Source organism: Artemia franciscana, chromosome 21 (genome assembly GCF_032884065.1).
Source record: "Artemia franciscana chromosome 21, ASM3288406v1, whole genome shotgun sequence".
Classification (NCBI taxonomy): Eukaryota; Metazoa; Arthropoda; class Branchiopoda; order Anostraca; family Artemiidae; genus Artemia; species Artemia franciscana.
In genome coordinates, this window is record NC_088883.1 from 1,033,061 (window position 1) to 1,055,095 (window position 22,035).

General features: G+C 34.6%; 1 protein-coding gene across 1 annotated transcript in view; it reads left to right on the forward strand.

The window, feature by feature from the left end:
- LOC136040918 (zinc finger protein 271-like) overlaps nt 1-22,035 on the forward strand; it is a 33,390-nt gene that overhangs the window by 4,113 nt on the left and 7,242 nt on the right. The window contains exons 2-5 of the mRNA XM_065725338.1: nt 10,694-10,793; nt 12,710-12,880; nt 13,912-14,070; nt 16,652-16,810. Coding sequence (XP_065581410.1) covers nt 10,724-10,793; nt 12,710-12,880; nt 13,912-14,070; nt 16,652-16,810 — 559 coding nt within the window. The 5' untranslated portion in view covers nt 10,694-10,723. The remainder of the gene's footprint in view (nt 1-10,693; nt 10,794-12,709; nt 12,881-13,911; nt 14,071-16,651; nt 16,811-22,035) is intronic.

The following is a 22,035-nucleotide window of genomic DNA, read 5'->3' on the forward strand; positions in this document are numbered from 1 at the left end:
GTGTCTGCAATCTTCCAAATGAGCTCAGCTAGCTTTGCTTCTGATTGCTTGGGCGAAAGTGATGATGGGCCTTCCTTTTTGAGTTAGATACATATTTTTGGTAGTTGTAGATATTTTGGACCCGCTCATCTTCAATGGACAAGAAAGTGCTGCAGGATCTACTATTGTTGGTTGGATTTGCGTTTTCATTTGTGAAGGACAAATAAGATAGTTCATCAATACTAGTTAGTTTATTGATAATCACTTTATCACTATTTACACTATGCACAGGGCTAGCAGTTGGAGCAACTAACATTCCATGGCCTGGAGAGAGTATCCCCCACCTGGGCACACAGAGTTTTTTGGGGCAATCTTTCTGTGGTTGATAGTTAAGTTTGGCTCTCCTAGTTCTGTTTGGTGTCTGAGTTCAGTAGCTAAGACTTTTCTTTTCTTCTGGTTTTCATGTGATGCATCTGCCCTAAACTGAATTTTCTTGACAAAGCTTGTAAGATCTTTGTAGAATGTGTTTTTTCAAGTTTAGATTTTGGACAGAGAAAAGAAGGGGAGGGGGTTGGCTGTGTGTTGATTTTTAATAGTTTGTTCCTGCTTGTCCAATGGGTTGCTGAGTGGTCCATTTGTAAGTCAAAACTATGAACAACAAAAAAATTACCCAATTTTTACTAGGCTACCCATTAGGCTATTATAAGCCAGTTTTACCTTCTTGTTTTTTGCAATAAATAAGTAAGTAATAAGTGAAAGTAAGTGGTAAATAAGTAGAGTAAGTAATAAACTCTTTTTCAGCTTTATTAAATTATTTAGTTTTCTTAATCATTAAAACCATCAATAAGCCTTTCATCAGAGTAATTTTGAAAGCACTTGGCTTAAGACAAGGTTTGCAGCTAAACTGACATGCATTTTCCTGGGTCCTAGTTTAGGCTTTACATATGATAAATAAAAAAAACTAGTTTTTTTAACTGAAAGTAAGGAGCGACATTAAAACTTAAAACGAACAGAAATTACTCCGTATATGAAATGGGTTGTCCCCTCCACAGTCCCTCGCTCTTTACGCTAAAGTTTTTAATTGTTTTAAAAAGTAGAGTTATAGCAAAGAGTCAAACTTTAGCGTAAAGAGCGAGGGATTGCGGAGGGAACAACCTATTTCATATACGGAGTAATTTCTGTTCGTTTTAAGTTTTAATGTCGCTCCTTACTTTCAGTTAAAAAAACTAGTTTTTTTTATTTAATTTCTGAACGTTTTTTAATTAATGCATGTTTGATTTTGGCTCTCCGCACATAAATTATTGAAATGAAATTAGTATATTAATTTTTTTTGGCTAAAACGTCTGTACACTGGTCAAAGTTTGTAACTTGCAGCCCCTCCCCCAGGAATTGTGGGGGAGTAAGTCATTCCCAAAGACATAGTTATTATGGTTTTCGACTATGCGGAACAAAATGGCTATCTTAAAATTTTAATCTGTTGACTTTTGGAAAAGAATTAGCGTGGGAGGGGGCCTATTTGCCCTCCAATTTTTTTATCACTGAAAAGGGCACTAGAACTTTTCATTTCCGTAAGAATGAGCCCTCTTGCGACACTCTAAGACCACCTGGTCGATATGATGACCCCTGGGGAAAAGAAAAAAACAACAACAAACAAACAAATAAACACACACCCGTGATTTGTCTTCTGGCAAAAAATATGAAATTCCACATTTTTTTAGATAGGAGCTTGAAATTTTTGCTATAGAGTTCTCTGATATGCCGAATGCGATAGTGTGATTTTCGTTAAGATTCTATGACTTTTAGGGGATGTTTCCCCCTTTTTTCCAAAATAGGGCAAATTTTCTCAGGCGCGTAACTTTTGATGACAAAGACTAAATTAATTGGAACTTATATATTTAGAATCAGCGTGAAAATTCGATTCTTTTGATGTATCTTTTAGCATCAAAATTCCGTTTTTTAGAGTTCCGTTTACTATTGAGCCGGGTTGCCCCTTACTACAGTTCTTTACCACGAACTGTTTGAAAAGAAAATAATTCGGTATTTCGGGGCTTCTGACATTATTAATCCTTTGCGGAAGTTAGGCTCAAAATTGAAAAATGATTATATTTTTTCTCTGGGCCCCTTCCACCTCTTAGTTCGTTTATTTTCCCGTTAGTTTTCACCTGTTTTCGCTTTATAGTTGTGTTATCTCTTAGCAGTTCTTTCGTTAGTTGAGTTATGGTTGTGGTATATATGTTTTATCGCTCGTATAGTTGTGTTATTTTCAAATTATACTCCATAATAGAGAGGCTCCGAACACCCAGCATTGTATATTAAGCTCTGAATTTGACGTTTTTTCTAACGTGACCAGATTCGTCCTGCGCCCTTTTCATTGAATTTTTTCCCCCATGGCATATTTCTCCAAGGAAAGATCCTCCCATATAGCCCCCTCCCTCAAGCCTACCCCCAAAACCAAAAAAATCCCCCTGAAAACGTCTGTACACTTCCCAATAACCATTATTATATGTAAAAACTGGTTGAAGTTTGTGACTTGCAGCCCCTCCCCTAGGAACTGTGGGGGAGTAAGTCACCCCCAAATACATAGTTATTATGATTTTCGACTATGCTGAACAAAATGGCTATCTCAAAATTTTGATCCGTTGACTTTGGGAAAAAAATGAGCGTGGGAGGGCCTAGATGCCCTCCAATTTTTTTGGTCCCTTAAAAAGGGCACTAGAACTTTTCATTTCCGTAAGAATGAGCCCTCTTGCGACATTCTAGGACCACTTGGTCGATACGATGACCCCTGGGAAAAAAAAAAAAAACAAAAAAAAAACAAACAAATAAACACGCACCCATGATTTGTCTTCTGGCAAAAAATGCAAAATTCCACATTTTTGTAGATAGGAGCTTGAAACTTCTACAATAGGGTTCTCTGATACGCTGAATCTGATGGTGTCATTTTCGTTAAGATCCTACGACTTTTAGGGGGTGTTTTCCCCTATTTCCCTGAATAAGGCAAATTTTCCCAGGCTCGTAACTTTTTATGGGTAAGACTAAACTTGATGAAACTTATATATTTAAAATCAGCATTAAAATGCGATTCTTTTGATGTAGCTATTGATATCAAAATTCAATTTTTTAGAGTTTTGGTTACTATTGAGCCGGATCGCTCCTTACTACAGTTCGTTACCACGAACTGTTTGATTGAGAAACTGTTGCTTTTTAAATATAACAAAAGCCTGTATTCTGCAATTTTATCATACATGAATTGCTTCAACTAAATTCAAGGCACTAAAAAAAAACATTAAAAATAAAAGAAAAAAATATTTTAGGAAAGCTGTGAAACTGATCTGAGAGATTTGAGTCTCCTATTGACAGCAATGTCAGTTGAGACTTCTTTCAATATGACTAATTTTCTTTTTTTCTCAGCACTTCACCATTAGCTGCAACTACTTTCAATGCAGCAATTATTATTTCATCTCAGCTTCAAACTAAAAAGAACAAATAATCTTCCTTTATGGCAGTTTTTTTTTTCTTTATATATCACTCATCAAGTACCTAGATCATTAGTAAAACACTCAGTCAGACAGAGTTCACTTACAAATCAATCCCTGTTACATCACTGTCAATACAACATTTACAATATTATCAACATCAGATAAAATCTTTTTCTCTACCACTTTCACATATAAACTTAATAAACAAGTCTATCATCCTATACTTGAAGCATTCATCATTAATCAAAATTCCTAATGTAAGCCCCACTGAAAGGTTTCCTAAATTTTCCTATTTACACAACAATCTCATTTATTTTCTTAAATTTTTTATATTCTTTGCAATCAACAACATAATGGAAAATACTTTCTATCTCACTACAATTATCACACTGAGGACTTTCAGCTTTTCCTATGATAAACAACCTATGCTTAATACCTACATGGGTCACCCAAGAATGGAACATTAACCAACCATATTTTCTTTGTAATTTACTGTAATTTTTCATATCAAAACCAGATTTCTTTTTCTAGATAAGAGCTATATTACTGCTATTGTCCCTCATTTCCTAAAAAATTTTTGGTAAATCCTTCTAACCATCTCTCTAATCTGTATATATAGTTCTGTAGGAGGTGTAAGAAACAAATTTTGTGCGGCCTTTTTGGCATATTTATCTGCTTTTTCATTACCCATCACCCCCACATGGGCTGGACACCACAAAAATTGTATCACTACTCCTATCTCAACAATCTTCAGAATAGAGCTATAATACTTATGGACCTCATCCTTTGGTTGTTTTCTTTGGGGGGGGGAATTCTTTAGGGACTGGAGGGCTGATTTTGAGTTACTGCATATGAGGAACTCATTTCGGTTTTGATCACTTTCACTAATTTTTTCAAATACCCATTCTAGTGCACTTCAATTGCTTTTATTTCTGCCTCAAAAACAGTTGATCCTTTGCTAAGTGGCTTTGTAATCTCTGTATCAAATTCTGGAACCACTGCTGAGCAGCCCACTCCTAAACCACGTATTTTTGACCAATGTATATATTTTCAGATCTTCTTCATGTATTGAGACGAATTCATATTTCATTAATAAGGAGTTGTTTCCTTTTTTTTTATAATTAATCTCTAACCCAATCCTAGGAGGGAATTTTTGATGGTTTTTCATAATGTAGCATTTGAATAATAGGTATTTCACTGAAAGCTCTCCTAAATTTTCCTATTACACAACAATCTCATTTATTTTCTTAATTTTTTTATATTCTTTGCAATCAACAACATAATGAAAAATACTTTCTATCTCACTACAATTATCACACGGAGGACTTTCAGCTTTTCCTATGATAAACAACCTATGCTTAATACCTACATGGGTCACCCAAGAATGGAACACTAACCAACCATATTTTCTTTGTAATCTACTGTAATTTTTCATATCAAAGCCAGATTTCTTTTTCTAGATAAGAGCTATATTACTACTATTGTCCCTCATTTCCTAAAAATTTTTTAGTAAATCCTTCAAACCATCTCTCTAATCTGTATATATGGTTCTGTAGGTGGTGTAAGAAATAAATTTTGTGCGGCCTTTTTGGCATATTTATATGCTTTTTCATTACCCATCACCCCCACATGGGCTGGACCCCACAAAAATTGTATCACTACTCCTATCTCAACAATCTTCAGAATAGAGCTATAATACTTATGGACCTCATCCTTTGGTTGTTTTTTTTTGGGGGGGGGGAATTCTTTAGGGACTGGAGGGCTGATTTTGAGTTACTGCATATGAGGAACTCATTTCGGTTTTGATCACTTTCACTAATTTTTTCAAACACCCATTCTAGTGAATTTAGGTCTTATGTATTTGATATAAAATTGTCTTGCTGTAACTATGTTGACATCATGCATCCCACACAAAAGCATCTTCATTAAGTTCAGTTGCTTTACACAGGATTCTTTTAGATATTTGATATGTTGGCTAAATTGAAATTTATCATCAATATGTATTCCAAGGACTTTATGGCAATTGGTTACTAGCAGTTCCTCTCCAAATAGAGTAAAGGGGATGTCTAGTATTCCTCTTGGATGTGAACAACTTAACTTTAGCTTTAGATGGCTCAAAATCAAGATCTATTCCTAGGGACTATAATTCTATTTGATCCAATGTTTCTTCACTGTGTTTTTTATACTATCCAAGTATTATTATCATCTGCAAAGATTCTTCTTTTGCAGTTATTGTCTTCTAGAGGGATATCCATTTCTCCAACATTATAACACTCTGGCCCTAGAACAGTACCTTGTGGAACACCTCTTTCCACCCCTATTTCTTCTGATCTTTGTTGTCCTACTGTCACAGCAATTTTCCTATCTGGCAGGTAACTCAGTGTAAATTTCATCAGATTTCCATTAATTTTTGCTTTAGACAAACCTTCTAGTATCTGCCTGTGAACCAAATTAACAAAAGCTCCTTTAACATCCAAGAACACTGCAATCATTACTTTACCATTATCAAGTGCATGAATGATGTCTCTCTTCATTCTGATCAGGTTATCTACTGTGTTTCTCTCCCTGTAAAAACCTGTCTGAATATCCTGCAGCAGGTTAGCTTCCTCTGTTGCAAATCTCAGCCTTTCCTTTACTAGTATTTCACATATCTTACCTCCAACTGGAAGGATAGTTATAAAATGATGATTTTCTACTTTATTTGGTTTTGGGATCATGATGGCTGTGCCTTTCTTCCAAATTGTAGGGAAATTGCCCTCCTGCCACAACTTGTTGATAATTTGTAGCAGAATAACCTTCCATTTATCAGTCAACCTTTTAAAGAAAACCAGGTGTATGTTGTCACAGCCTGATGGAGTTTCTGGTAGTTTCTTTAGGACAAATTCTGTATTTGAGAAGGGTTTATTGTCATTTGATTGTGATAGTTCTATAGAAAGTTTTCTTGCTTTAGTGAAAGTTGTTGAGTATAGACTTGTTCCTTCAAATGGACCTTTCTTACCTATTGTCTGGTTTAGATGACTTGCTCTTGCATCAGCTTTTGTTTGTTATCAGCAATCAATTGTCCTTGGTAGGTTGTTGGCCCCTGTGTATGGTGGTACAATTCTCTCTTATTTATCTTTCTAATGAAGCTGTGCACTTTTCCAAACAATTTGCTTCCAAGATTCTTCTTTAGCTTGTTTTTTTTAAATTCCGCCTTGGCCAATATTTTCTTTCTACAATTTTCTATTGTTAGAATCTTGCTGTATTTGTTAGAAGCTTGGTTGAGTTTCGTTTTACTTAAGCTACACACTTCATTCCACCATACTGGTTTATTTCTAGTCTTGTTGCCCAAATGTCTTTGATAGGGATAGTCTTCTTAGCCACTTTCAGCAGTAGATCTTGTAATCTCTCAATTTTCTTCTCTGTAGTCATTACTGCTGCCAGTTCTTCTTCAAGACTTATCTTTGTAAATTCTTCCTGGAAGTAATCTCAGTTAACTTTCTTCAATTTAAAGGTAGGGTGTGTTGGCAGGGTTTGATTTCTTGGTATATATTCTTTATATTCAATTATCACTGGCTCATGATCACTGGTTAGAGTTGGTTCAGGAGTTAAGCTAATATTTAGTTGATTGATTATTGCTACCGCTGAGAATGCCAGATCAATGGTAGAGTATACTCCTGTAATTGGATTTGTTCTAGTTTGGAGTTCAAGTGGGGTCACTAGGCCAATGTCATCATTTTTATCAAGAGCACTTTTATACCTATACCACTATGATTCTGGGATCCACATAAACACCTGGCATCTGAATGGGCATTAAAGTCACCATTAATTATAAAAGGCTCTTTGTCTTTAATCACTTTTTCAACTTTATTAAATATGTCCTCTGTTTGTGGTTCATTTCCATCAGGGTTATATACATTAACAATAACTATTGTATCCTTCTTACCCAGGAATACTTGGCAAGCTACCATCTCAATTTTAGAACTTGTAATTTCTTCAATATCTAATTTTTGAAACATCAATGACTTTTTAATACAAATCAATATTCCTCCTCTTGACTGTTCTGCTCTATCTTTGCTTATTACATCATAATTTCTAAGTCTACATGAATACTGGGGTTGTAGCCATGTTTCTTGAAAGCACCCAACATTAATTTTTTCTTTTTCTAAATGGTAATCTAATAAATCCTTTTTCCCTTTCAAAATAGATCAGCTGTTAAAAGAGATCCACAACTATTTTAGCTGAACAGATCTCAAAGGCGTACCCCAACTATAGAAAAATATATACGGATTGATCTGTCCAGAAGGAAAGAGCTGGAGCAGGAGCATGTATCCCATCCCTGAATTTGAACATCTATTCTCCTCTTCCATTGGGATCTTCTATCTTGTCTGCTGAATTATGTGCCATCTGCCTGGTCTTGGATGCACTTATAAATTATAACATGGAATCTGAAAATATACTCTGTCTCTCCGACTCTAAATCATCATTATTATTGATCCAAAATATTAATAGAATTGCTAATGACAAGGATTTATATAATATTAGAAGACAGCTTCTTAATCTTAAGATCAAAGGAAATGAAGTTTATTTTCAACATGTTCCTAGTCATAAAGGCATCAAATATAATGATATGGCTGATTCTCTAGCAGCAAAGGCTTCCATGTTAATTCCTAGTCCTTCCTCTGACCTCAATTCACAAGATATTATCAGGCAAACATCCAATGTTAATCACAGTAAATTAATTTTATCTCCATTTCATACAAGATTAAATACAGTACTATATTACCGGCTGAAATCAGGTGCCCTACTTCTAAGTAGCTTGTTATTTAATTGGAAGCTACATCATTCCCCTTTATGCTGAGTCTGCTTCTCAGCAGATAAAACAATTCATCATATATTATTTGATTGCCAGGCTCAGAGTGAGGAGACTATTGATCCTAAGCATTTCTGCTCCTTGTCTAAGATTCCAAATACTTATACAGCTGTCCTGGATTCTAACCTGCCATGGGAAATTGATCATAAGATACTTAAGGCAGCAATTGATATCTTGGAGGAGAGAAATACTGTTTAATAATGATTAATGCTTGAAGAAGTCGATTTTTAAAGGGACGTGATTTATCCATAGTTTTTGATTATGCAGAAGAGAGTGGGAATGAGTAGGAAGAGCCATATTGGTACCAGCCGTCCTAGTGGCCTTAAACTGCTGGGAACGGGTAGCTCAGGTACTCGCACTTCCCACAATCAATAACAGTGTATTATTGTTCATAATTGCACATATTCATTGTTTGCAGACTGGAGAAGAATAGTGCTTCCAGTGGCTAGTTTTTCTGGAGAAGTCAAAGAGGTGAAAGGACTTGTGGTTAGTCCATATACCTCCCTATAATTTTTGGAACTGGAACTGAACATCACCTTCATTCTGAATTATTTGCTAGATTCCAAACTTCTTCAATATTGATTTCAACTTGGAACAGTGAGTGCATAAGATGACATAACTTCACAATCCTATCTTTCATTTCTAATTCATTGATTTCTATCACTTCTGGCACTTTAGATACAAATAACACTACATGTTGAAGGGTCTTTTTAGGTTCAAGGAGGGATTGCTCTTTCACAGCCTTCTTATTCAGTGCATCTGCATAACTCTGGCATGGCCTAGCTGCTCTTTTCATTGGTAAATTTTTGGCAACTAAAATTTTTATGGCTTCACGGTTTTGTTGGTGGGCTGGGCAGCTACCAGATGTTGTTGAATGATTTTTCCCACAGTTAGCACAGACATACTTTTGTATTTTCCAGACTCTTTTGTTTCTAGTTTTAAGGGACATTCTTTAGAAGCATGTTTGTTTGCACATCTGAAGGATACAGCTTGTGGTGACCTACATTTTTCTTGAGTATGGCTATACTTTTGGCACTTGAAGCATTGTATCATTGGTCGGTTGTACCTCTCAGTATTCCTTCTTCTTTTATAAAGCCGAATACTCTGGGGAAGAGAGTTGCTCTCAAATGCAACACAAATACTCAGGCTATCTTCTAATCTTTTGGTCTCTCAATTGTATCTTTTCCACCTCTTTAGTTCCTTAATTTCAATATTAGTTTTGGCCCTGAGGTCTATCAGCAGGTCTTCTTTTGTATAATCCAGGTCTATTTGCTTAATTACACCATAGCTGACCTGTCTTTTCTCTTCAGCTGCTACATCAACATTGTCAAACTTCTTTATTTTCATTAAGGTATCCAACAAAGTTTGTGATTTAACATATACATATAGCCTATTCCTATCATAGTTTGAGTAAAAGTCAAACTTTTCTTTTTGAAGAATTTTCTTTAGTTCTAGAGTGATTTCTCTGTCTGATGGAAGTTTTACCTGTGAGGTGAAAACCACTGTTAGATTAGCCACTGATTCACTGCTTACAAAATCAATAGTTGTCTCTGTTCTATTATTCCTTGTGCTGAATTTCTCTAAAAATCTTTCCACTATAGGAGGTTTTACAGTTTTAGAGGTTTCTTGCTCAAGAGGTGAGTCACTTCTCTTACCATTTCTTTTTAGCACATCTCTAATCTCTTCAGCCTCCATAGGATTTACAACATTTGTGATGTCCTCCTCTTCTTCTTGGGGGAGGGGAGGATAATGAACTGATTACCCTGACAATCTATTATGGACACTTACTGAAGGCACAAATTGTAAGTTCTGGGTTTGGGGGGCATGATATAAATGACCTTGATGACTTATATTTATCAGAGGTGCATATTAATCTGTGGGGGGCCCTTGTGTTTCTTGATATGTTGACTGAGGATATTGTAAGTGAAAATGACTGGGTGTGAGGTGGTGAGTATGCTATGTGTGGAGGTGAGAATGATGTTTGTGGAGATAAGAATCCTATTTGTGCTGGTGTTGACCCTGTTTTGGTTATGTGGTTTGTCTGTTGTGGATGGCTAGTACCCACCATGATAATTCCCCCAGGGGGAGCCCCCCATTAAAGGGTGGGAATTCATTAATGAATCCTAATCCAATTATTCTAAACGCTCTTACCCAAATTAAAATTTATAATACTAATAAATCTGAAAATAAACCCAGGCAAAAATTTATTTTTCGATTTTACCACGTTGATCCGTTTTGTCTCACAAAAGCTGTGAAAAACTAGAAAAAAATACCAGTTTGAAAATCTATCATAGTGAATACATAACAATCTGTATGTTTTTTTGCCAGTTTAAAACCGGAGTGCCATTTCTAAGTGTTGCTGATAGTATTATATGTTTTATAGCTGACATTAACTTATTTCAAAGATAATATTATGGATGTGCCTCAAACTCCAAACATGACTGAGCCTATTACCATTCCTGAGACTGATGTTGTTAAAAAAGGTAAGTTATCCAATAAAAATTTTGGTAAAAAGCTGAAAAGAAAGCTGCTTTTCTTTAGTTTTGCTTTTTGTTAGTCCTCATTAAAAATAACAAAAAAGAAAGAAAATACAACTGCATAAAAGCTAGGTAATGAAAGGGTTATTTTGCTACACAAAAGCCTAAATTATTGGTTATATATTTTCAGTTTGGGGAGACATTAAGTCTAAGTTGAAAAATTTTCTCTTACCTTTTCCAGTTTTCGGGTATAAACAAGTAAGAAAAAATAGAAAGCAAATCAAGAAAGCAATAAGAAAACGCATTCCTACTGAAGACTCTATTTTGTATGGCAGCCATAATTATTATCTTTTAATTATAAGGACTAGTTCTATTATAATTATCTATAATAATACAATTATATATTAATTATAGGGACTAGTTTCAGTCTCATACAATAGGCATTTTTAAAAAACCAAATTACCTTCATCCTTTTTCATAACATTACTTGATGTTTGTTTGTTTCCTGTGATTTGTGTTTCCTTAATTTTTTTTACAAATCACTTTTCTTTTTGTATCACATTTCTTTTTGTACTTATATTTTCTTTTTTCCTGTATCTTTTTGTGATTTGTAAATAAATCAAGAAAAAGAAAAGGAGTTCATGATAAGGTACATGCTGGTGACTAAAGAGGATACACTAAGCAATCTTCTTTTCAGTTACCACTAACCACCCTTCTTGGTAGCTAACATGCAAGTTGTTGGTTTTTATTGTGTGACATTTATTATTGTCTTTTGCAATTTTTATCTTTATTATTTCCTTGGCAAAGAGCACATAATTCCATCAGGTTTTTTTTTAATTTGTCCAAATTTTGTCAAGTTTCCCAGTTTTCCCAAACTTTTTACTGAGAGCTGTTCAGATGTTTCTATTTTTATATATTGCAGTCAATAGATTTTGAGTAGGAGGGGTACCAAAAAGTTGATTTTTCTAGTTTTTTTTTTAATAGATTTTAGACAACTTCCCTTTTCCCACCCTGCAAATATTTACTTATTTTCCAAACACACTTTTTTTTTTTTTCATAAATATGTGGTATTTGTTCAGTATAGCTAAGCATGATTATCTAATAAATAGCCCACCAAAGATATTCCATGCTTTATTTTTCAGGAAACATTGTCTATATGTTTATTGTAAATAATATTTTCATCACATGTATTTATTGTAATTTTAGTCAATGCTTGTTCTAAGATTTAAGCTCAAGCCCTATTGAATCCAATGATAGTTTAACCTCAAGTAGTCTGATTTGTATGTTTTTTATGTCTTAAAATTTTAAGATTACCTCTAAGCCATATTTGCTGTCAATTGAGACCCTTGTAAAAAGGAAGATTTTTTTTTTGGGGGGGGGGGGTAGAAAAAATGATCCATATAATTGGTAATAATCTTTTAGTTATTTCATTACAATTGGAAGGGATCATATTTCAATTATCAGCTATGGTAATTCAATGCTTCTGAAACAGGAAGTGGGCTACCTATTTTCTCTCATATATATGCACATGTTTTCCAAAATCATTTTTACCAGTATGGAATCCGAAACAAAATGAATGAAAGATGCAGAAATAGTATTAATTGATCAATTCTGTTGTTTGATGCTAAATGAAACTGGGACTAGCATTCAAAGGAAAAAGCCACATTGCCGTTGGCTTTTTATGCTAGATGATTAGCCAACTCATTAGCCTATCAACTGCATAACCTGTTGAAGAATTTTCAGGACTTTTTTTCAACCCTAATTCTAGACATTTTGTGTTGGTCATTTGCCAAAGATAGTTTGATTTCTGTCATTATTCTTTCTTGGGGCCATTGTGTTGAAAATCGGAAGCAGTTGGGCTTGTTTTGTAAGCTTTTCTGTTGAATTTGTTTGATGTCCATTTTATTTATACTTTCTTTCAGAAGTTGAAGAGGCTTTACCAAGTGACCATGAGGAGCTTTTTGACTTTCCAAACCAACTTTTGTCTTTTAAAAGAGAAGATGTTCCCGTGGGTACTTTTGGCTGTTTTTCACAACCATGTAAACTTGAGCCTGACACCCAGGAACTGGGCTCCGCATGTTTTGACAGTGAAGGTACATCTCAAGCATTTGTTTTTGTATAATCTACTATTTTGGGTAATATTATATTAGGAAAAACTAGAACAAGTTAGAACTTGCTAGGACTTCATCATCATAAGATTTGAAACTGCTGAAGGCAAAAAGAGATGAAAAAAAAACTTGAACCATGCAATAGATTATGGACAACAAATTCTGGAATTTGCAAATTTCTCTATAAAAATTTGCTAATTTTGTTCAAAGAACTTGTTTCATTTCTAAAATAAAATTTTGAAAATTAGTGTCTGTACTTTAGTAGTAAATAGTAAGTATTGTAGTGTAAATATTTTGTATTTGTAGATGATGGTATTTCTTTTTTCACTCCACTTGTTTTATTTCCATTGTTATAAATCCGACAGAAATTATATTATTATTATTGTATAAAAATTTTAAAGAGCATTACTAAACGTTTATAGTAAGACTCAGTTTGTATTATGAATTTTGGAAAACACATCAAAGCAATTTAAGTGTTAAACACAAAACCATACACTCACTCTCAAATTTTCCCCTAAAATAAACCTCTGTTTTTAAAAGGAAAGACTTTAGTGTTACGTAAATCAGCTCTGTGTTTATTGTGTTTACAAATCCTTAAAGGGATTATGCTACTGTATATAGAAATTTCCGCAAACAACTCTAGAAAAACCCCAGTTTAAACAAAAGTTTAAATGGTGAGATGTTTATTATAAATGTTCAGTTACAAAAGAATGCCCAGCATTTATACGAGTAAGTCAGAGAAGAAGAGAATTTCTGTGTGGAAAAAGTGAAAACTATATTTCTGTTATGTCCAAAACAGTATTAGTAGTAAAAAAAATTGTGTAAAAAATAAAACCCTTAAAGTAATGATATGCACATGAGCTTTGAGATTTCTGTCATCATAGAGATTTCATCATCATATTATATGTCATTTTTCACATTTTTTGTCTGTTTTCTTTATACTTTTGGGGGCTATTATTTATTGAGAATGTTTTATCATACTTTGCTTATTTTCTATCTCTTTATTTTTGTTGCAGAAGCTGAATATACTTCGCCAAGTGATGTTGACATGATTAGAGAAACTTCTAATTCTATTCTATCACCTGAGCATCAACAGTTACCTTTGAATGTTGCATCCATGATATCCAATTTAACATCTGTGTTGGACTCCCAAGATTTGGAGGGTAAGGATGAAGGTATATTTTTAAAATATTAGCATTGTAATATTAGTTGGAAAAAGGAAATTCCCTTATTCACGCATCCACCAACCCAACTAAAGTACTCATCTTCCTTTATCCCACATACTCTGCTGAAGTATTAATCTACTACATGCCATATTGATCTCTCCAATGCCAAATTTCAAGAGAGAAGAAGATATCAGTATCAGCCAAGGCCATTGATGGAGAATACACCCCCAAAACTTCTTTCCCGCTGTGAGTCACAAACCTGGAGCTACAAATAGGTTAACTCCAGAAATTCTCGTTTCTTTCTTGGGTGTTGCGTGTTCTTATTTTTCATTACGCTTACACAAACATAACAACAAAAATAATGTCACAAGGTTTTTCAAATTGAAATTTAAGGCTTTTCATATTTAAGTCCACTGTGAATATAGGTGTTTTCAATACTTCTAGAACATCTCAATAAAGTTCTTCAAGAGCCTCTCAGAAATAACAGAGTAGCATTGACTAAATTGTAAACTCAAAAGATGCTTTTGAAACTATATAGCTCTATAACCTTTCAAACAGTTTATGGTAATGAATTGTAATAAGGAGCTAACCGGCTCAATAGTAAACGGAATTTTGATTTAATAGATACATCAAAAGATTTTGATTTTATGCTGATTTTAAGTATACAAGTTTCATCAAATTTAGTTTTATCCACCAAAAGATACGAGCCTGAGAAAATTTGCCTTATTTTGGAAAATAGGGGGAAAAACCCCCTAAAAGAAATACAATCTTTACGAAAATCACACCATCGCTTTCAGCGTATGAGAGAACCCAACTGTAGAAGTTTCAAGGTTTTATCTACAAAAGTGTTGAGCTGATCATAGGTGCGTTTTTTTTTGTTTTTTTTTTCAGGGGTGATTGTATCGACCAAGTGGTCCTAGAATGTCACGAGAGGGCTCAATCTAATGGAAATTAAAAGTTCTAGTGTCCTTTTTAAGTGACCAAAAAACTGGAGGGCTCCTAGGCCCCCTCCCACGGTCATTTATTCCCAAAGTCAACGGATCAAAATTTTGAGATACCTATTTTTTCAGTATAGTCGAAAAACATAATAACTATGTCTTTGGGGACGACTTACTCCCCCACAGTACACAGGCTGCAAGTTGCAAACTTTGACCAGTGTTTACATACAGTAATGGTTATTGGGAAGTGTACAGACGTTTTCAGGGGTATTTGTTTGGTTGGGGGTGGGTGAGGTTGAGGTTTGGGAGCTACATGGAAGGATCTTTCCTTGGAGGAATTTGTCATGGGGGAAAAGGAATTCCATGAAGAAGGCGGAGGATTTTCTAGGATTATTGAAAAAAAACTATACAAAAATAAATATGAAAAAGTTTTTTAAATTGAAAGTAAGGAGCAGCATTAAAACATTAAAAACGAACAGAAGTTATTACGCATGTGAGGGGTTCATCTCCTAAATACCTCGCTCTTTACACTAAAGTACTTTTAGTAATTCAACAATTTGTTCTATGGCCTTTGTGATTCGGGGGTCATTCTTAAAGAATTGGGACAAAATTTAAGCTTTAGTGTAAAGAGCAAGGTATTAACAAGGGGGCAAACCCACTCATATACGTAATAAAATTATACGAATATAAAAGTTCGTTACGTAAATTAATTCATTAGGTACGTATATTTTTTACTAATAAAAACGTTCGTAAAAAATTAAAAGTTCTAGTTGGCTTCTTAAGTAACCAAATAATTGGAGGGCAACTAAGCCTCCTCCCTCACCCCTTTTTTATCAATTGTCCGATCAAAACTAAGAGAAAGCCATTTAGCAAAAAAAAATTAATATGCAAGTTTTGTTTTCAAACAGTTTGTGGTAACGAACTGTGGTAAGGAGTGACCAGGCCCAATAGTAACTGAAACTCTGAAAAACGGAATTTTAATACCAATAGCTACATCAAAAGAATCGTATTTTTATGCTGATTTTAAATGTTTAAGTTCCATCAAGTTTAGTTTTATACATCAAAAGTTACGAGCCTGAGAAAATTTTGCTTATTTTTGAAAAAAGGGGGAAACATCCCCTAAAAGTCATAGAATCTTAACGAAAATATGAGAAAGCCATTTAGCCAAAAAAAATTCTATACAAATTTCGTTTTAATTATTCATGTGCGGTGAGCTAAAATAAAAACATGTATTAATTCAAAAACGTTCAGAAGTTAAATAAAAAAGACTAGTTTTTTAACTGCAAGTAAGGAGCGACATTAAAACAAAACGAACAGAAATTATGCCGTATATGAAAGGGATTATCCCTTCCTCAACACCTCGCTCTTTACGCTAGAGTTTTTTATTGTTTTAAAAAGTATAGTTCTGAAAAAGAGTCAAACTTTAGCGTAAAGAGCGAGGCGTTGAGGAGGCCTTTCACATACAGAATAATTTCTGTTCGTTTTAAGTTTTAATGTCGCTCCATACTTTTTTTTTTAATTTAATTTTAAAATAAGCCAAAGGTAGAAGTGCTCATCTTGTGAAGTTTTCATTATTTTTTGGTAAATTATTGAGTATAATTAATTTTACTTCTGTTATTTTCTGTCTTTGTTTATTTTTATTTTTGTTGTAGAAGCTGTAGATACTTCATCAATTGAAACTGAAACGATTAGAGAAACTTCTATTTCTACTCTATTGCCTGAGCATCAACGGCTACCTGTGGGTATAGCATCCAGAATATCCCACTTAACATCTGAATTGGATTCCCAAAATCTGGACAGCAATGACAAAGGTATATTTGAAACTAGTAGTGTTGTGAAGTTAGTTTGAAAAAAGAAATATTTGGTCAAACATAAAAAGTTTTTGTATTTTTTGCAATCATAACATCAGCAATATATTAAACAACATAAACAACATGACCTAATTCAAATTCCAACAATTTATTAACCTCGAAATTTGGAGAGTACAGGGAAAAATAAAAATCAACAAACTGGACATATAAATGTAAGACAACAAACAAATATAAATACTGACCAATATACACAAACCCTAAATTACAGTAATAATGCTAAATTCCATTTCATTGATAACATCATAAATTTTAACATAAATAAGCTACAAATCTTAAAGAAGAATAGAAATATTAGAAATTATCCCACCCCGAAAAAAAAAATATAGTTTCAATCATTTAAGAAATTCCAGAGTGGGGCTACGGGAGATCAGTAGCCCTAATAAATTAGTTTTTTTATGGCACTTGGTAAATACCAAGTGCCATATAGCGATTGCAAATTCTGTAGGTCTGTTTGTTCTGGTTTTGCTAGTTTAGGCACTTCCTGATAAGCTAGGACGACGGAATTTGGCAGCTGTATCAGAGACCAGACCAGATTAAATTAGAAATAGTTGTTCCTCGATTCGAGCCTCTGGGGGGGGGGAGTTGGTGGACAGTTAATTTGGAAAAATTAGAAAAAAATGATGTATTTTTAACTTACGAACGGGTGATCGAATCTTAATGAAATTTGATATTTAGAAGGATATTGTGTTTCAGAGCTCTTGTTTTAAATTCCGACCGGATCCGGTGACATGAGGGAGGTTGGAAGGGGGTACCTAAAATTTTGGAAAACGCTTAGAGTGGAGTGATTGGGATGAAACTTGCTGGGAAAAATAAGTACAAAGTCCTAGATACACAATTGACATAACCGAAACAGATTCGGTCTCTTTGGGGGAGTTGGGGGGAGGGTTAATTCCGAAAAAATAGAACAAATTAGGTATTTTCAACTTACGAAGGAGTGATCGGATCTTATTGAAATTTCATATTTAGAATGACCTCGTAACTCAGATCTCTTGTTTTAGATCCCGACTGGATCCAGTGTCATTGGGGGGGGGAGGTATCTTGAAAAACGCTTAGAGTGGAGAGATCAGAATAAAACTTGATGAGAAGAATAAGCACAAGCCCTAGATACGTGATTGACATAACCGGATTGAATCCGCTCTCTTTGGGGGAGTTGGTGGGGGTGTTAATTCGGAAAAATTAGAAAAATTGAGGTATTCTTAACTTACAAACAGGTGATTGTATCTTAATGATATTTGATATTTAGAAGGATATCGTGTCTCAGAGCTCTTATTTTAAATCTTGACCAGATCTGGTGATATAGGGGGGAGTTGGAGGGGGGAACCTAAAATCTTGGAAAACGCTTAGAGTGGAGGAATCGGGATGAAACTTGGTAGGAAAATAAGCACAAGTTCCAAATATATGATTGTCATAACCGGAACGGATTCGCTCTCTTTGGGGGAGGGTTAATTCTGAAAAATTATAAAAATGAGGTATTTTTAACTTACGAAGGTGTGATCGGATCTTAATGAAATTTCACATTTAGAAGGACCTCATAACTCTCTTATTGTAGATCTCTTATTGTAGATCCCGACCGGATCCAGTGTCATTGCGGAAAGTCGGGGGGGGGGGGGAGGGCCGGAAATCTTGGAAACCGCTTAGAGTGGAGAGATCCTAGATACGTGATTGACATAACCGGACTGAGTTCACTCTCTTTGGGGTAGTTGGGGGAGGGGTGTTAATTCAGAAAAATTAGAAAAACTGAGGTCTTTTTCACTTAAGAACGGGTGACAGTTCACGAGGTATTTTTAGATTTGATATTTAGAAGGAACTCATGTCTCAGAGCTCCCATTTTAAATACCGACCAGATCTGGTGACATTGGGGGGGGGGGGAGTTGGAGGGGGAAACCCTAATCTTGGAAAATGCTTAGAGTGGAGAGATCGGGATGAAACTTGGTGGGTAGAGTACGCAAGTGTCGTAGGTACGTGATTGACGTAACCAGATTGGATCTACTCTCCTTGGGGGAGTTAGGGAGAGGGGGGGGGGGGTCCAGTGCTTTGGCGAGTTCGTGCTTCTGGACGTGCTAGGACGATGAAAATTGGTAGGCATGTCAGGCACCTACACAAATTGATTTGATAAAGTCGTTTTACCCGATTCGGCCATCGGTGGGGGGGGGGTTGAAGTGAAAGGAAAAATTTGAAAAAATGAGGTATTTTCGAGTTGCTGATAGGATCTTAATGAATTTTGATATTTAGAAGGACCTCGGGTCAGAGCTCTTATTTTAAATCCCGACCGTTATTAAGCCCCTGATTTTCCTTTTAAATAAATCTATTGATTCTTAGAATTTTGCCAGAACTCATGCCATATGAGCTCTTGGCTCTCTGCTCTTGCAACCTCGCCCCAAGTGCCATATGTGCTCTTAGCTCTTGTTGTTGCCTCTTATTCATTATCGCAATGGGATCGTTCATTCCATATTTTTTTTATCACTGATGACATAGAATGAAATTTTGTAAGTCAACATAAAAAATTTATAAAATAATTTTTTTTTATATTTGAACGATTAGAAGAAGTAAAATACGGTGACCATACTAAATATAGAAGAACTTAATGTAAAGCTACAAAATTAAAAACATGAGTTAATGACTTCCTAGACAAAAAGTCTTCGAGAGAAATTACCCTACCAAATCTTTCAGAGATGTAAGAAAGGACGAATTTTATTGTATTTACTTGACAAAGGATTAGTGACCATAAAGTATATCTGCTTTACCCTCAATGTCTCCGTCTCAGATTGAAAGAAAAATTGGGAAACTATAAAAATAAATGTCTGTCCTTTAGATATCCCGTTTCCTCTTGTTAGTACCTTCAGTGACTTTCTCTCAACGTCCTTGTCTGTTATTTCAATGAGATTACTGAGTCTGGCTAATCTCCGCAAATTCAGAAACAGGGTTTCATAACCTTCTTGAAAAAGAAAGACGGAAAACCTAGTGTTGAAGGTGTTCGTCATATTTCACTCACTCCTATATTCTCTAAACTATGGAAATTATCTAAACTATATTCTCGAAACTATAGAACATTATCTTTGATAATGCCAATATGTTTCCTTAAAACCTTAAAATCTCCCTAGATGTCTCTGTGTCTTCCTTAAAATTACTTGGGGTTACTATTTCCTCTAATTTAAAGTGGGATATCCACGTTAATGATATTGTCCATTAAGCTATTGCATCCATGTCTTCTTAAGCTCTTGAATAAATTCTACATCCCCCATTCTTTAAGGATCTATACTTCCTTTGTCCGTCTGCATCTTGAATATACATGTGTTTGGCATCCTGGCATCTCCTGTGATGAATCAGAAAAAATTGAATCCATTCAAAAAAGACCCCTGAGAATAATTTTAAAAGAAGCTAAGGTTCCATACTCGCTCCTTCTAAAAAAGACCAAGTTGGAAACTCTTGAGCACAGGACAGAAACGTTGTGCCTCCATTTTGCAAAAGATGCAATAATAAACCTTCGTACGGAAAACACTTTCCCCAAAATACACTCCCCATCCAGACACCCTCTGCCACGTACTTTTTCTGAACCCATTCCTATCTTGTCCCCCATCCGATGCTTAAGCTCGTTTTATGAAAAAACCTTCGTCCCCTTCATTACTAATAAAATAAACCGCTAGTTTCCTTTTTTTTTTTTGGTTCTAGTGATACCCAAGATTTATGTTCGTTTGATTGTTTTGTTCCATCCCCTTAGTTTATATGTTCTCTTTTAAACCCTTCCAGCGCTAATTTTGTCTCACCCTTTTTTAGTTTTCTTTTTGTTTTTACCTTTTTAACTTTCTGACATTTTGCCGCTTAATATCTTTTTTTCTTATTAATGATTGGCTTTGCCTTTCTGATTTTGTTGTTTTTGACGTTGTTTAGCCAGTTTTTTAATTGTTGTGCTATTTTTATGATTTTTTTTTTTTATGGTTTTATGACTGAAATGCAAATTCGGTCCTTCGGGGCTTGTAATAGACAATTTTTGAAATTAAATATCTAGGATCTATGGTCCTAGGATAAGGATCATAAGGAGTATCTGAATAAAGGAAAGAGCATTACATAAAAATGTTTTTGAAGTGTCACATTATATGTTTAATGTTTTTAAAACATTTAAATAGTATTACCAAAAGTCTTTAGTGGGCTAAGTTTGCAATTCGAATGATACGGTAGCACATCAAAACAATTCAAATGTTAAGCAAAAAAAAGCGAGATATTTTTCCTCGTAAAGCTCTTATCATTAAAAGTAACTAAACTTCCTCTAAGTAACTGAAAAGTTAAGCCAGCACAGCCTGTGAATTTAGATGCCAAAGTGGACATTTATCTTAGGTTTAGGTAAAAAAGAAAAGCTGATTCAGAACAATAGTTTTTATTTACATTCAGCAGAACTATAATATTTTGCTGTTTAAACACCTTTTTGAGAATTCTGGAAAAAAAGATCCCGAAGCCGATCAAAAATGATTTCAAATTTAAATGCAAAGTACATTATTGAAATTGGCATCATTGCCCACCTCCCCTCCTTCTTGAAAACAGGAGAATTACTTTTCTGTATTGGTTGCATAGATCGTAGCCCGTAAAACGATTATTAAAGTTAATAAAAATGCTTTAGATTAATAGAGAGGAGGATGAGCTTGTACAGGAATCATATGAATGATAGATCATGTGAAAATAAGAATAATATAAAGAAAGTAGAGAAAGCATTAAAGTATGAACTAAGGAGGTGTGAAGTGGAGATCATGGATAAAATCGCCGAGGATCTGGAAGATGCAGCTAGACAGCATAATAGTAAAATACTGTCCTGGCTGGTTAATAAATTGAGAGGTAGCAGCCAATCTGGACTCTGCAAGTTTTGTTTGTTAACATCGACAGTCATGATATCATTTGTTACTTTAGAGTCATTATTAGCCCTTCATCAGTTCGCTTTCTCGAAATTTGCTTGAAATTGTTATAGTGACAAACGTGTGGGAAATATGTAAATATAGGTGAAATATCGAATTTTTTCGCTAGTTTAGATCATTCTTTGTTGAAAAATCTGAGTTATGTCGTATTCCTGACTCGATGAATTGACAGGTCTAAAATAATGTATGCCGCTATAACAATTATCTTGTTCACCCCGATAAAAGTAACATCTGTAGGCTTGTCAAAACATAATATCTTTGAAG